The 15,906-nt window shown below is 43.5% G+C and overlaps 2 protein-coding genes across 2 annotated transcripts in view; both read right to left on the bottom strand.

The window, feature by feature from the left end:
• Positions 1-4,872: 4,872 nt before the first annotated feature.
• On the bottom strand, positions 4,873-8,999 carry spry1 (sprouty homolog 1, antagonist of FGF signaling (Drosophila)). Its single transcript, XM_034883920.1, has 2 exons — positions 8,343-8,999; positions 4,873-6,909 (listed from the first exon to the last, which is right to left on the bottom strand). Exon 2 carries the CDS (start codon positions 6,852-6,854, stop codon positions 5,766-5,768), a length of 1,089 nt encoding a protein of 362 aa, XP_034739811.1. The 5' UTR covers positions 6,855-6,909; positions 8,343-8,999; the 3' UTR covers positions 4,873-5,765.
• A 2,258-nt stretch (positions 9,000-11,257) lies between these two features.
• The window catches only part of spata5 (spermatogenesis associated 5), a 110,134-nt gene continuing 105,485 nt past the window's right edge, over positions 11,258-15,906 (bottom strand). Inside the window, exon 17 of the mRNA XM_034882951.1 lies at positions 11,258-11,620. Within this exon, the coding sequence (XP_034738842.1) occupies positions 11,438-11,620 (183 nt within the window). The 3' untranslated portion in view covers positions 11,258-11,437. The remainder of the gene's footprint in view (positions 11,621-15,906) is intronic.

The raw sequence follows: 15,906 nt of genomic DNA, 5'->3' as shown, positions 1-15,906 counted from the left end.
TCCGAACAACTGGGCAATAAAAGATTATTTCTGGCCACATAACAGAGCAGCCGTTGGAGGGGGGAGGGGGAAGGGGGGAGAAAGAGAGAGAGCGGGAGAGGGAAGGAAGGGAGGGAGAGAGAGAGCAGAGGGGGGAAGGGTGGCTGTCTGTGAGGAGAGGAAGTGAATTGAAAAAAGCCAGCAGACGGGAACCATCTGTCTGGATGCGTGGTCTAATCTCAAAAAAAAGGGAATGAAGGGGGAGGAAAAGGTGGATTAAGAAAAAGCAAGCTACCTCCTCTTCCTCACAAAGAAACACAAACAGCTATCTATTTTTCAATCCGTCTATATCTATCATTTTCACTATCTATCAAATGTGCACGTGTGATGCTTTTTGTAGTCCTTGGGTGAGCTATCAAAGGGAAAAACAGAACAAAAGTGGTTGTAGGGGGCCTGGAATGCAGCAGCAAACACAAAACTGTCGCCTGAGGCTTCTAAAAGAGGAACAAGGACGTGATCTGGTCAGGGTTAGGCTATTTGAGAATAAGTTGAAGCAGCTCTGGATTGGGAGAGACATGGAAATATGTAGTGTATGTATCAGAAAGAATGTTGGTATCAGTGTATCAAAAATCTCCAGCGTCAAGGCTTCTGGACTTTTCAGATGAGTTTTTTTTTTTATTTGAGGAAGGGATTTTACGTGTGGTTCTGTTATTTTTTGTCATTTTCTGATGTTATCATTTTTTTAATATCGCCTACTATACATTATTTTGGTCTTTTGGTATCCCTTTAACCGTTCTAAACGTATTTGGAGTTAAATCTAACAATTCTTGACAACTGGCTGTATTCCAGCATCAGTCTCCAATAAGAGCAACACTATGACAAACACCCACTGATTTAATTAGCAAGCAGAAAACAAAATCACAGGCTAGTCTATTGGGGCCTGTGAGAGCTGGCAAAAGCTTTTTGCGCTAACTTTTCAAGAAGGAAGTTACACTTTGAATACTGATGATGAGTCAATCAAGTTGATGAAATAGGAGTCTTTGATCCGGAGCAAATTTCGTCTGTAGCTGAAATGACGCCTGGTCATTAATTACAACAGCAGCCAACTGAATGATTGCCAAGGGTTGTGTGTTGTATTGATCCATGCTCCTCCTCCTCCTCTTTCTCATCATCCTCCAAATGGCCTTTGTCCATGAAATGACAGACAAAGGCAAGAGACAGGAAGGACGCTTGGAGAAGAATGTGGTATCAGATAGCTAGTAACGCTGCATAGACACATAGCAGTTTGGATGGGGGTGTGAAAGTTTTACACTACAGTTCCTGTGTGTGGGCGTGTGTACCCAGGAGCAAATGCTTAAGAGGCTCAAGCCCCAATGAAACACCTCCATCTCAAATGGCCCTTGACACCTGACAAAACCCGGTCATCCCTACAGGCCCTTTATGGCTCCTGAGGAGGAAAGAGGCCGCTAAATGACCACTGACACACCACCCATCTGACAAACAGGAAGCCGCCAGTGGCATCTAAAAGTAATTTTCTCCAGCATACTTTTATTTAAAGTACAAAAAACTCTTTTACCTGATTTCATTTGGTTTTAAAATATTGGGCACTAAAACTTCTGACTTCACTCAAGTACAAGATGATCCATTTTAAATTTGTTTGTGCTGCTCGAAACGCTGAAAATTAAATTTCAAAACTTAACAACAACATGTGTTTCCAGAAACAATGTTCCAGTTATTTGAATTATCTACAGACTCACTGTCAACAAATTTCATGTGGACCATTTTCTCAAAAGTATTTCCACATGAAAACTGTTGACGGGGAGGTCTGTAAATTATCCATAGTAACCAGGGCAACATTTCTGGAAAGACACTTTGAAAAAAGATGAGAATGCAGTGAGCAGCACCACAAAACTAAATCCTGTTCACTTTTGGGGATTTGGTGTGGAGGCAGAATACTCGGAAGAAACTACCTCAAAACTTTGGCATACATACAACCAAGAGTATCTACATGCTAGATAGATAAGAAAGTAATTTTGTTATTTTTGGACTAAAACTTAAATGAGAAGAGAGAGAGAAGAGTTTGTCCAGCTACTGAACTGCTGCAGACAAGTTCAATTGTATTTATAAGGACTCATCTAATCTTCAGGACATCCTTCCTTCCGTGACATTTTTCTAGATCTACTTCCTGCACAAAGCAGTTCTGTACCACTGTAGTAGAAGTCAGGCAGAGTTAGAATCTTCAACTGATGGTTGCTTGGAGCGCTCTTGAGACCGCAAAATCCGTCGGCCTTTCTGCTGTCAAACCAAGAACGTTATCTTTATTTTATATTCTCTGTTAGGTGAAAATAACACATCTTCAAGTTTGGGGGATTTTCATGTTTTAGGTGAAATGTTCCTCTATGGGTTGAGAACACCAAACCATTTTGTACATACATTTTGTTTTCCAGACAATATCAGTATTGTGTATTTTTCTAGCAGTGACTTTATCGGGACCTGTGCTCGAATGGTTGTGGCTATCTAATATTATTTCAATGTCATTTTCTGAAAACATCAACTCTCACATGTCGCTCCAGCACACCGAGAACATCCAAAACCAAATGTCTGAGGAGATAACTTATATAAACTTTGGTCATCACGATGAAGTCCAAAAAAGCTGTTTTCTTTCCAAAATCCACCACCCCCACGTTTCCCCTGATTGCTAATTTCTATTTATATGCCATGAGAGGAAATAATGAAAACCAGATGAGGAGGCGGAGGAAAGCTGAAGCAGGCCTTTTGGTGATGAATGCTGTGGAGGAGGATGACTGTTTATAGAGTATCCTGCTCCATCGCGGCTCTGCCTGCAGCGGTGCCCTGGCTAAGAAAAGGACTGCCCCTGTAGGATGTGTGGGTTGGAGGTTCCACCATGACTCACTTGGTAGTCATGCGTGTTTGCACTCGTATTGCCCGAAAAACCCAAAGCTGCAGCAAGGGACCCGCCAAGCCTGACTACTCCAAATAGCATAACGTGGGTGTGTGGAGCAGCTAAATTTACTCTGAAACAAGTGCAAAGAGGAGGGGGTGGGGTGGGGTGGGGGGGGACATTATAACCATGTATATCATTAAATCACTTAATACTGACTCAGATTTGACTTTTTTTACAGTGGAGTGGTAGTCCCGTGATGAGGAACACATCACGCAGTTAAAGTGCAGTTCACGTGGCAGGGTGACCGAAAAGTTAAAGAAACAATTCACAAGCCTTAAGATGTTAGTTTAGACACCTCTGTAGATTATATCAGAGATTTAAGAGACATGTTGAGGACTTAACAGAGGCAAGTTCTGGAAATGGTGGGAGTAGGATCTGTTTCCTTATTTGGCTTAGGCTGGAATATATCAAGTAAACACTGTCTTCCTGTTCATCTGTACAGGGGAACTAAAGTGAAACCTGAAAAAAGGCCTCCTATTGTCTGCTATCATCCAGGAGCCAAGAGCAAATGGGGCTCAAATTGCAGCTCTGAAAGGTAACAGGAAATTAACAAATTGCTAATCCACTCTTAACTATTCACGGCAACAAAAGGTACATTTCACCAAAAAAGGGGAAAGAGCACATTACGTACAGAAGGCCCATTTGGAGGGACGGTTAATTTAATGCAAACTGCTGACAAACTGGAATAAGACTGCGTGCTAGTGAAAGCCTGATCAGCCACATGACAAAGGCAACAAGATACTTCCTTTGTGCTCATGTTTACTGTTAACGTCTTATCTGTGAAGTATTCCTACCGATCCTTTTACTTCTCAATACTGCTGCAGCTTTTACTATGGGATTCAATTATGTTAAATCAAGAGGTTCGTATTCCCGTTTAGCAAAACTCTGAATCCAAAGATCCCGGGCCTGCTGCACACAGCACCTAAGGGCACCACCGTCACATGTAGCTGATTATAGACACGGTTGTGTTGCTTTCGTGCCAACCCTGCAGTTTTCCAAAACTAAGCCACAGAATGTTTTTTTTCCTTTGTCCCAGATAAATTCCTGGTCACACTTTGTTTCCCCAACTGTTGGCATTTCTGGCTGACCAACCAACTTTCAAAGTGATGATCTCATCCCCTGGGGGCCCAGAGGTGGAAGGGGGAGTGGGTGCCAGTGGGGGTGGGGGGGGTCAGTGGACTTCCCAAGTGATAAATTCACTGACAAAAAGAGGCGGCCAAATGGGGGGAGAGTGGGTCGGGGGCTGGATTTGCCCCTGTCGTTGCTTTTAGTGCAGGAACCACGCCATAAAAGCCCAGCATTGATAGCCCCGGTTTATTATCTTTGAACAGGTGGCCCGGCTACTCGTAATGGTCGCTCTCATTTCTCAAGGCACACACAGTTGGGCTCCTCAATATGGAGACCATTTGGGAGTTTGGGAACATCCCGATCTAGCCGCATTAAAGCCCAGGGAGTGAACTATAGTGCATAGTTTTGTGGTGACTTGTTGGCTGGTGAGTGGAGTGGGGGGTTTAGAAGGCGAGTTACTTCCTGTGAGCATAACTCATGGAAATGTGGAGGCTCTGTTGATGCTAGCAGCTTTGGGGCTAATCGTGTCAATGACCTGTATTGTTTAGCTTTCAAGGTTAGTGAGGAGAATCGCAGCAAAGAAGCCCTCCAAGAATGTAAACAGTCACATTTTGAGCTACAAGCTGTTTCTACTCACTGCTGAACATTTTTACCAGGAATTCCACACCCAGCATGGACATACACACAAATGCATTCACACGCACACACACACACACATACACACACACGCAGAAAACAGTGATTTTCTGTTTGCAATTGAACTCAACCTTTTAACCCTTAAAGTCAGCCATCAGTCAGATCGTTCATTCCTCAGGCAGGTTACTGTTGGTCAGCAGCTCAATCAAGACACCAGACAGTACTTTTTTTCATTAATTAATATATTTTCTGCATTAAAGTTAACATAGTTTTCTTTTGTGCCACCCTTTAATTTTTCAGTAAGTATTTGATATTTTGTTATATTCAGACATGAGTAAATTTAAGACTGTCTCTTGCAATAAATATCATAAAATAATAGAGCTTCACATAATAAATATTTTTTACAACAAAAAAATGTTTTAACAGACATTTTTTCTTTTAAAAAATAGCCAGAATTCCTCTTATGGATTTTGAGCATACAATTTTCACAAAAATAAAGAAAACAAAACAGGGGAGAATGCCACAGAATGTGTATGAAGAGTTCAGATGGGTCAAAGGAGAGAAACATATCCAAGTGGAGAAGAAACACACTATGAGATGGATGTGCTTTCATTAATGCAACATGAGCATAGGAACCACGGTTTTAGTGTGGTAACAACCAATAAATTCAAACATACCTGCTTGCTATGAATACCAGGTAACAGCTACATAATTGCCCTATAGTAGATCGTCCTTCACAGATTTGGTGAGAGGCAGCTCCCAAAGGGCACACAGGCCCAGTGGGAACTGCCTACCTAAAACGGAAGAAAAACTTTCATATATATATATTTTTAAAAAAAATAGTGTTAATGAGGAGCTGAGGATAGACATAGAAACAGTTAAGGCAAACACTGGTCTGTAAAAACATGGTCCTGATCCAGAGTAAATAAAAATAACAGAGTGGTTTTCGTTACTCCTTTGCTTAGCTCCTTAGTTTTCTGCAGCGAGGAGGGGAGGCTGGTGGGAGGTGCTTAGAATGTTTGATAAACATTAATTTGTGACTATCATCATCATAATCATCATAAGATCCACATCAAGAGTCTCCCGCGCACACGCAATTACAAACACACAGGGGCGATCAGGAAGGTTTCTCCTGGGTCTGTGGGGCCCAGCTCTCCAGTTTGCAATAGACAGTGTTGGAGTTCTTGCAGCGACAGCCGGGCCTGTTAACCCGGTCGTAGCAGCCCTGGCACGCCTTCAGACACCCCTTGACGGGTGGGTAGCATAGCAGACAGGGGAAGAGTACCGACATTAATCCCATGCACAGGAAACGAGAGCAGCAGTGGGAACGTGACAGCGAGCAGGGTTGGTCAGCGCATGAGTCCCCCTCATCGTCATTGGAGCAGTGGTAGAAGATGCCCTTAACCAGGCACATGCACGTGCCGTGCTCCAGGGCACTCTCAGCCGAGCAGAGGCACTGACCATTGCACGCCAGACATGAAGGCAGGCTCCTGGGAGCCGTACAGTCGCTGCACTTGCACTTCCCACAGCGCTCACAGATGAACTGGTGCCCGGCAGCAGCCACCACCCCGTTGCCAGAGACAGAAAAGTCTGATTTCCCTTTGCCCTGGGGTTTGAGTGGAGCCTCTAGTGGAGGCTGATGGAAGTGAGGTCCCAGCTGGGGCTGTAAAAGGGCCTTGGGCTTGGGCTGAGTCCGAACAGGCCGCTCTGGTCTGTGGTGGTTCTGTAAGCTCACCCCGGGCCTGGCAGCGGGCGAGCGTGCCAAGAGTCCCTGTTCAGAGGAGGCACTGCTGTTGCTCCCTGAACTGGCGGCACTTCCTGTGCTAGTGGAGCGGCTCAGCCCCGGTGCCCGGGACCCGCCGTGCTGCTGTCCCCCAGCCACAACCACCACGCCGCCCCCGACGTGATGGTGGTGACCTGATGGCCGGTGCTCATAATTGTTGTTCACATTGACAAGGATGACCTCGTGAGTTCTCTCCTGTTTTTCCTGGGGCCTGGGGGCCATGCGGGGTACAGGGGGCCTCCGTACCACCGAGGGCCCCTCGGTATACTCGTTGTTGGAGCGGATGGCCTTGATTTGGTCCAGGGAGAGAATGGCGGCATGCTGGAGCTCCCGCTCGTAATCCGACCTCTGCCGGCTCTCTAGGGAAGGCGGCTGGATCACCACTAATGAACCGCCGGGGCCATGTTGACTTTGGAGCTCCATCTGGGGTGATCACCACTTCCGACATTCACCGTGGACTTGGCATGCATCGGAAAACCTGCAAGAGGGGGGAAGAGAGGCCGGGGAGGGACAAAGGAGAGGCAAGGAGGGACAGGACATAATCAGACACAGCAAAACATGGCACAACACACACTGTCCTGATGGAAGAGGGGTGATATGGCCATTTCAGATTCAAAGCCAAGTGGAAATCAATTAATATCATATCATTGTTCCTAAAAAAATAACACAATAGCTATTCTGCAGCAGCAAAAATACCAAGTTGTAAACATGTATTTTTGTTTTTGTGAAATAAGTGTCTGTAACATTAGAAGATTTGTTTTAAATTGCCTCAGATTGACTGTTTTCACCCTGTCAGCGAGGCAATGTGTCACTTTTGATCCCGTTAAGTGAGGCAACCCGGGGAAAAAGTTGACTGTTAACAAGACTTTTTGTACCTTCCTCCCCAATACGCACACATGTGAACTTCAGTAGGCCCTACAAATACTTCCCCTCCTCATTTACATTTGTATGACTAGTTAACATTTAAATGCACCGCGGCGACGAAATGAGGACACGATCCAAGGGAACTAAATGAGCTGCCTCACTTAGTATTCTACTACTACACCAAAAAGGATTTCAGGGAAATACGAACAAAAGTACAGAAAAAAAAACTAAGGTGAGATCAAGTTCCGACAAAACACAGACTTCAGTGGAAAAACGAACCGAGCGCTTGGAATTTTGTCGGATTAAAATGTCCCCTCACGCTACAGACAGACGCGATTTGTGAAGTTTATTTCAAGCAAATTATAAATCCAATAACCGAGTTTATGCCATCAACACCATCAGCAATTTGGGTTTGAGCCTTCGTGGATGTTATGAAGCGACGCCGACCTGCACGAGGCCAAAGCCTCTTACGTTTTCCCAGTGAAACGGATCTTAAAGCTCCCAGGGAGAAGCACTGCAGCCCGAGGGATTTTTGATCCGTTTGCCCTTTGCAAATAAACAAACTCTTTATATTATGTAATAGTCCACGCTTCAAAGTAGGCACTATACATAGGATTATCCGCACAGAGCGCGTTTAAAGTAGGAGACGTCGTGCGCATTGATAAAAGACGGATCCTGTAAAACACACAGAGCCGGAGATCAAGAGACATTAGAGGACGCATCCAGATAGACGGGGGAAACTTATGAATGAAAACAACCGCCGTGGGGGGAAGGGTGTTTGTTACAGGAGAGCCACGGGCGGACACAGGCATCGAAATCCATCAACTTCATCAAATAAATGCGATTAATTAGTTGTTTTCCCCCAGTGCAAAACACACTGAAAATGACACGTTGAGTCTTAGGTTGCGTGCACCAGTCTAACCAAATATTTATTTCGCTCCAGCGGCGCACACTAGATCGCTACGTGCGCTACTATCGTATAATAAAGACCGTAAACGCAACATAATAGAAGTAAAACAAGTGTAAAATAGTAATGAAGATACGTACCTATGTACAACCATCCATAACGTCGAATCCATCAATCAAATAGCCAACCAAAACTCCATCCAAAAAGGAAGGGGCAATGTCCAAACGTATTCTATAAGCTATGATGCATTACATTCACTGGCTGTTAATCCAAGTGCGAGTGTATCCCTTTGCGTTATTCCCTTTTCTTGGGTAGTTTAGCGGAGAAGTTCTGCGCAAGTTACGCATGCATTTGTTCCAGGATAAAACAAAGTAAATCCCAAGTGGAGCCGGAGAACTGCTGCGCACGGTCTATAGGCGACCTCAGTCCCGCAGGAATTGTTGTAAAATGATACAAAATTAAAAGGCGTAAAAACGTCTTGGAGAAATAAAGAATCAAACACGAGAGAGCTTATATCCAAGACTTTCTCTTCTTCGAGTAGGCCTATTTGCGGAGAGCTGGGTTTGAGTTCTGGCGACTTATTGTTGCGGTGAGTCTGCGCTCGCAAAAAGCGTCGTCAGCTCGCGGACATCGGTGCGCTCTCTCCTGCTCCGCGGGCCTGCTCAGCACTGAATGAATGGGAACGCAGGGCTCAGTGTTTGCTCGACAAGCCAACTCCCATTGGCCATTCACTCCACTGAAAAAGGATACATCGCATCCGCTCCTGATTCATTGGGCAGATGTGGAAGGCCGGGCGATCGAGATGTGTGCACTATTTAAGGTGGAACGGGTTTTTTTGTTGTTGCGAGGGCTCTATGAGGGGGCTCAGGGGAGAAAAAAATACTGGTTTCCGTTCTTGTGGGCTATGAATAATGACATGAATAAGGTTCATGTGACAAACAGTGATGACGCGCCATGCATTTATATCCTTTTTAGTACGCAAGCCTTAGACACACACAATGTAATAAAAACCACTTTTTGATACATTTACAATTTTGAAGAGTCGTCTTTTTGCTAGAATTCAAAAATAAACTGGCACACCATGTTGGTCCTTAAAAGATACAATCTATTCTAAGCATTAAAGGCATTTTAGTACAACAAGTACACTATTAATATAGGAACTTTTGGGGTTTGTGTTGAAATAATCATAGTGGATAACACAGAAGTATAATTTCTTATCTAACATGAAAAACCTGATTCTAACTAAAGCATTAGACTGAAAAACTGAGACTTTTTTTTAACCATGTTAAGGATCTCAACATGACCAGTGTTTGACAAATAATAATAGACAAAGTCTATGTAATTAAGATCATTTATAAACACAAGTGTAGGGACCTTCTCCTTTAGGCATTTCTAGTTAAAGTTGTTCATCTCTGTGATATTAAGCACTGCACACTCCCGCATATTAACTTATTGTTACACTCTTAAAAAGGTTAACCTGGACTTTAATAAAAGACGCCCTGCTGGTCCTGGAAACTCAACTCTGGGAGACCACTGTCTGCACAGACAACTGTGTAAATGTGTAGATAACTCAGGGAGGAAACATCAACAGGATGTCTTCTCTGCTGCCTTCAAAGTTCCCATTACGCATTTTACCTATGTCATCAGAGGAAAAACAATGTGTCACGGAGAGCTTGCATAACTTCCTGATCTGGACATCTTCCCATCATTTGAAGAGTTTCATGGCTCGATTCTATGGATGAGAGGAGATGGAAATGGTCGTTGTTGTTTTTTTTAGGCCAGGACCACCTTAAGAGAAAAGCAGCAGGGGAAAGACTCCCCTGCCCCCCCCCCCCCCCCCCCCTCCCCACCGCTGCCACCCCCTCTCTGTTCCTGACTGTCTGGTTTGATTGGTGTCGCGGATGCGCTACATCCGGATCCATGAGAAAAGGAAGTTCAATACAAAGTCAATTTATCCTATTCAAAGGGAAAAATCAATAGATGAATGACCTCCAGTGCCATTTCGGGTCACCAAATGCTTTAAAAAGAAAAGGGAGGGAGCCTGCTAGAGTTAACGGACTGGTAAAGCGACTCTGTGGCGTAGTAACGACTTTTTCTTTAAGGCTGGATGTTCAAATTCAGCTTCTTGGTGATAAAGCAAATCCTGGTAGGCCGACAGATGGCCGCCTCGATCCCTGCTCTTAGTGGTCGGAAGTGCGGACGGAAATCTGACGATTACAGCAATTAGCTGATTAACCATGGATGAATGTGATGCATTTACCAGCCGTGGTTGGTTTTCACCCCGTGGATATGCAGAAGAGTTCTTCAAACTATGGGTTTAGAAACAATCAAGGGTCCAAAGGTCCCCGGATGAAGTCTTATTCTACTATTTACTTCCCTAGATGTTAGTGCAAGGGGATATTCCATGCTCTCCACTGTCAGTTTAACCAGCTATAAAACGTGTTACCAACCTACTCTTTATGAAAACGTTTTTAAAAAGCAACAACTAGGAATTGACTGTGCTGTTGGAAAAAAAACGTATTTCTGAAGAGCCACAACTTAGGCTACTTTTAAACTTACAAATAATAAGTGGCACTTAAAACATACAGAAAGGACGTCTTGTCTTTTGATGTACAGTAGGAAAAAGACAAATGCATTAGAAAGTCTTAAAATCCAGTCAAAACCTGCACCCAACTACATTTTGCACTGAAACAGAATGCGTTATTATTATTATGTTAACTGGGAATGACATGTTTTTGGACAAAAATGTGTGTATTTTATAGACTTTCCCAAACAGTCTAATTCTGCTGTAAACTTAGTTGTAGACCCGTGCTTCTTTGTGACTTCTCTTCTTCCTTTAACATTCCTTAGCTGAGTTTGGGTTAGACGAGGCAACCAAATGCATACATAAATAAAGCATTTTCTTCATCGTTAAAATTTTATATGATCAAACATGACACTTAAGCTAATTTTTCTAAACCCAAAATGAATGCAAAATTTGCTTGGCATTTTTTTACTGTAGGCTCTAAAACATTATACAGGCAAGATTTCAAAAAGTACCATGGGGAAACAGATCTTTTTATTTTGTATTTGCCGTAACATGTTCGGCTGGTGGTTGTGTCCATTTCTCATCACATGCTGGTAACTTGTCCGCCAGACACGGGGCAGTTGAAAACCTTTTCTTTAAAAAACAAAGATTTTAGAATTACACTGGACAAGGTTTCTTAGTTTGGACTCTGTCCATATAGCAGCGTGGTCAGAAGAAGAACAGGCCGCTGTGTTGCTGCTGCTGATAGCTGATATACGACTGGATGAGAGAGTCGGGGATCCGGGGCTTCACAGTGTTCAGGGCACTTTCAAAGTGTCTGGCCTCGACGTGCTGAGCTTTGATGTCCTCTTGTAGGGCCAGGAGGGCAGCCTCTCTGCATACTGCTGTTATCTGGGACAGGAAACAGACACAGATATTCAGCTGTCAGCCAGAGCGCCCCGTCCACCGAACACCACTGAATCATGTGAGCACAGTTAGAGGCCGATCAACTGCAACCACAGACTCTTCAGGGTAGATGTGTTGTGGTACTGGAAATGTACTTTATTTATCTGTCTACAAAAAAGCCTTGAAAACATCAAAAGCATTGCAGTACAGAGGGACAAACACAAGCGGGACTCGGAACAAATCAAACTCTATACAATCTTGGCAACAATAGATCTGCACTAAACAGAACCGGGAGACAGACACCTATAATGACCACCCATTGCACTGGGAACGAGTAAGCGGAAGCAGCTTCTGCGTTCTATACAAGTGACATTACAACGAGTGCAAGAGAGGACTCTTTTTCAATTCCTTTGATTCCTTGATTATGAATATCAGAGCTGTAGAACATATTCCTTTGGATAGTGGACAGTAATAGATGAGGCTGATTAGTGACAGTGAGAGTAAGTGAGAAATAGAAGAGTTTTGTTTAACAGTGAGGAAAAAAAGCAAGATGAACGAGAGTTGCTGCATGACCTGGAAAATAAAATCAGTTAGATGACTGAAGTACAACACTATTATTGAGATTTAGCATATACAAATATAGGTGATAAAAGAGTTTATGTTTTCGTAACATCATTAAATCGTCTTTAAATAATACGTTACGGGTTGGTAAGGAGCTGACCTCAACAAAGTCATGAAAAAAACAGCTGTCCTTAGCTGTTATTTTCAGTTGAATCAACTAAATGCATTATTTGAAATTTCAGACTTCCAATGTGTGCCTCCTGCTCGGTTACCATTTTTAACCCTTGTGTTGTCCTCCGCAAACAAATCAACCCTTTTGTTGCTGCTTTTTATCGATGTTTTGAACTTTTTATTATGTTTCTCTCCCTTTTTTCAACACTTTTGACACTTTTTTTCAATGTTTGTCATTTTCTTTGACATTTTCAAATACATATCACTAACTTATTAACTTTAGTTTTAAAGTTATTTTTGGAATTTATGATCAATAAACCTTATTTATAGGAAATCATACCTAATGTTTCAGTTAGAAAATTTGAATTTAGGAATTATTTCCAAAGTGTACCAAAGTGAAAGGAATGTATTTTAATGTATAATCACAGACTGGAATATGTCAACTTTTACTCAATACTATTTAAAAAGTACTTCAAAAGTTTTTTTCAAGTGTGAAAGAGACAACCAAAATTGAATGAAAGTAGGGACTGGTATTTGCCAAAGAGCGTTGTGTGAAATCAATCATGTTATTTTGGGTAATTAGAATTGGGTAGTTTACAATGTAACACTATGTCAAAACTTGCAGTTTTCTGGTTTTGCACCTTGATGATTTAATTTTACTAACAGGATTATTTCTGCATCCAGAGCTGCTCCTTCAATGAAACAATGTCTGTCTAACCATCCTTTCGGATCTGTCATATCCAAAGTGTAAATTCAGTACTCTTCCTGCAGCCTCTGTACTACAGTACTGATGGAATTATGCAATGCCTGGCATGGGGGGGTGCTGCAGGCAAGTGCAGGTTACCTTTTGGAAGAAATTCTGCACACGTCAAAGGAGTTACTCACTTCCGAAATGGTGGCGAAGGCTGAGGAACACCAGGTACCTTTCCCTGCTGTGCCACCCTCCTCCTTTTCTAGAAGCGCAGCTTTGTTCTGCGCCAAGGCAGCTTACACAACTGTCTCCAACAAGAGCCGTGCAGGAAACTACTGGCCTGTACAACCACTGATAACGTCTGAGGTTAGTGGGACAGGCGGTCATGTGCTGAGGCAGTGCTGTGGAATATTGAATAGTGAAAGCATGCATGTAGATCAATGTGGGTCCTCTGACATTGTTCAGTGGACCGAAGCACCGCTGGTCACTGCCCTTCCCTCTACAGCTGCACTGTGTGACATGCAAGTGGAGACTGAAAATTCACATGTACGGTGAGCAGTAGAACTTACAACAATCATGTATGTTGCACTGTCCCTGTACAAGTTCTGCATGTAAAAATAGTAATGTATACATTATTAATCCCGCAAGGGGAAATTACAATGTTTTTACTCTGTTGTTATTACACACGTTACACACACGCCTGAATTACACACACATGCTCAGTACCTAAACATGCACTACATGGAGAGATGTCAGAGTGAGGGGGCTGCCCATGGAAAGGCGCCCTGAGCGGTTGGGGATGCGTTGCCTTGCTCAAGAGCACCTTAGTATTTCCAAGGAGGTGAACTGGCACCTCTCCAGCTACCAGTCCACCACCATACTTTGGTCCGTATGGGGCCTTGAAAAAGCGACCCTCCGGTTCCCAACCCAACTCCCCTAATGACTGAGCTCCTGGGATTCAGGATTTAGTACCTCCTCATGCGTGAGGCGAGTGTAGCTGTTCGTCATAGTGACGCCACAGACGTAGGTCTGTGGTCTAACGCAACACACACACACACACAGAACTTGCAAAGTGTGTTGTTTTTTGATTCTCGGCATGTGGCTGTTGCCACAGCCAGAAGACAGATGTAGTTTCAAAATAAACTGGAGGCAGCAAAAAAAAAACACCGCTGGCTAAACTATTTAAAAATGGCGGGTTTGTTCAGGATGAGGATTTGTTCACTGATGACGCAGGGATTAGTTCCAATTCTCTCCATCCAATCAGTAGTCACCTTTTGGTATTGCCTCAGCTCCCTTGAAAGTACCTGTCAGCTAGTAACGGAAAACCAAAAAAGGTGAGTAGAGTCGAGGCGAGTTGAGCTGGTACCACGTAATGGAAACGGGGAGACAGGGGAGACACAGAAAGCACAGTGTCTCCCCTGTGCTTTCTGACCTTGGTGGTGAATCTGTAGCAGTAACAAGTTAACCCTCTGCTTGATTTCATGTTGTTTATGGAGAACCCAGAAATGAGTAGGAGGAAATCCAACCCTACCAAGCCACGGCCACGTATAGTTACATTTTTTGAGAGGAAAAACAAATGCTACGTGTCAAAAAGGAGATTATTTTGCCCTTTTGCTTGGATTTTCTCTGTAGGTACTGTAGTTACAACAATGCAGTACAACAAACAAGTAGTAGGAGCATTCTAATATATGCTTTACCAAAAACATTAAAAATGCACAAAATGAAGACTTTAAATCTTCACATTTCAGTAAATATATCAACAGAATGTGATATCATCTGAAACACATCCAGTGCTCTTTGTAGATACAGGAAAAAACACAGCACAGGTTGTGAACTGTTAAAGCACATGACGATCCTGGCGTTGTTCAAGGCTAGGGAGTAAAATGAGGGGTGATCGCTGTGCGAATGTGCTCTGGCCCGGCTTGCATGCACAGCTCAGGACAGGTGCTTTGCAGATGTTAGGATGTGAGGCCTTTTTCCCCCCTTTCTTCTTCTGGTATAAGCCAATGAGCAACATGATTTAGGCAGGGTAAACACACGGGGCCGGGTTAATTTTGTATGAGGGTTTCCCATCATTCAAGTAATTTAGGCCTGTCAGTAATAATGATGCAAAACAATGAGGCCATGCATCCTGGTTTCCCTGTTTACAAACGGAGAGCGGGCGAGCGAGCTAGGAAAGGAGTTAGTGAGCGAGAGAGCTAGAGGGATGCCACATGTTGAACAATGTGATTTAGTGTTGTTTCCAAGCAACATTCATAAACAGGAACAGACAAAAGTTGCAACACAATCAAACTGTAATCTCTTATTTACGTTGGAGCTTCACTTAGAGGACATGTTAGCCTCCTCGTGCCTCAATCTCATGATTCAACGGTTAATAATTATTTGGTTGTTTACTTCCATAACACCCCACGGGTTTATTAAAGAAGGGGGGAAAAAATGTCCAGAGCTGCTCTGAAGTACACAAAGTACACACACACACACGCACACAGAGGCCTCCACATTCATGCTTGCTGGGTTTATGAGCTGGTCTGTGAAGGCGATCAACAAGCCAGTGTTTCCTGCTGTGTGTTTGCCCGTACAGGCCTAAAAAAAAAAAAACTGCCACAAAGGCAAACAGGGCATGCGAAAGAGCCAGTTTGTTTGTAAACGTGAAGGCATTCCTAGAACGGAGCCAGAAGTCCAGCGTCGATCCCCCCCCAGCACCACCTTGATGCCCCTTACCAGTCCCAATCCCCCCCAAAAAGCAAAGGAGAAAGGGAAAAAGAGGAGGAAAGAGAAAACTGCAAATGCACAGAAATGAGATCTGTGCTTGTGTGTGTGTGTGTGTGTGTGTGTGTGTGTGTGTGTGTGTGTGTGTGTGTGTGTGTGG

The sequence above is a fragment of the Etheostoma cragini genome, chromosome 10, assembly GCF_013103735.1.
Source record: "Etheostoma cragini isolate CJK2018 chromosome 10, CSU_Ecrag_1.0, whole genome shotgun sequence".
Classification (NCBI taxonomy): domain Eukaryota; kingdom Metazoa; phylum Chordata; class Actinopteri; order Perciformes; family Percidae; genus Etheostoma; species Etheostoma cragini.
Note: the sequence above shows the minus strand (reverse complement) of the source record. Positions and strands in the feature narration are given on the sequence as shown.

Excerpts from the sequence above, each read along its gene's own strand:
- spry1 (XM_034883920.1), bottom strand. The coding sequence starts at position 6,854 with ATGGAGCTCCAAAGTCAACATGGCCCCGGCGGTTCATTAGTGGTGATC.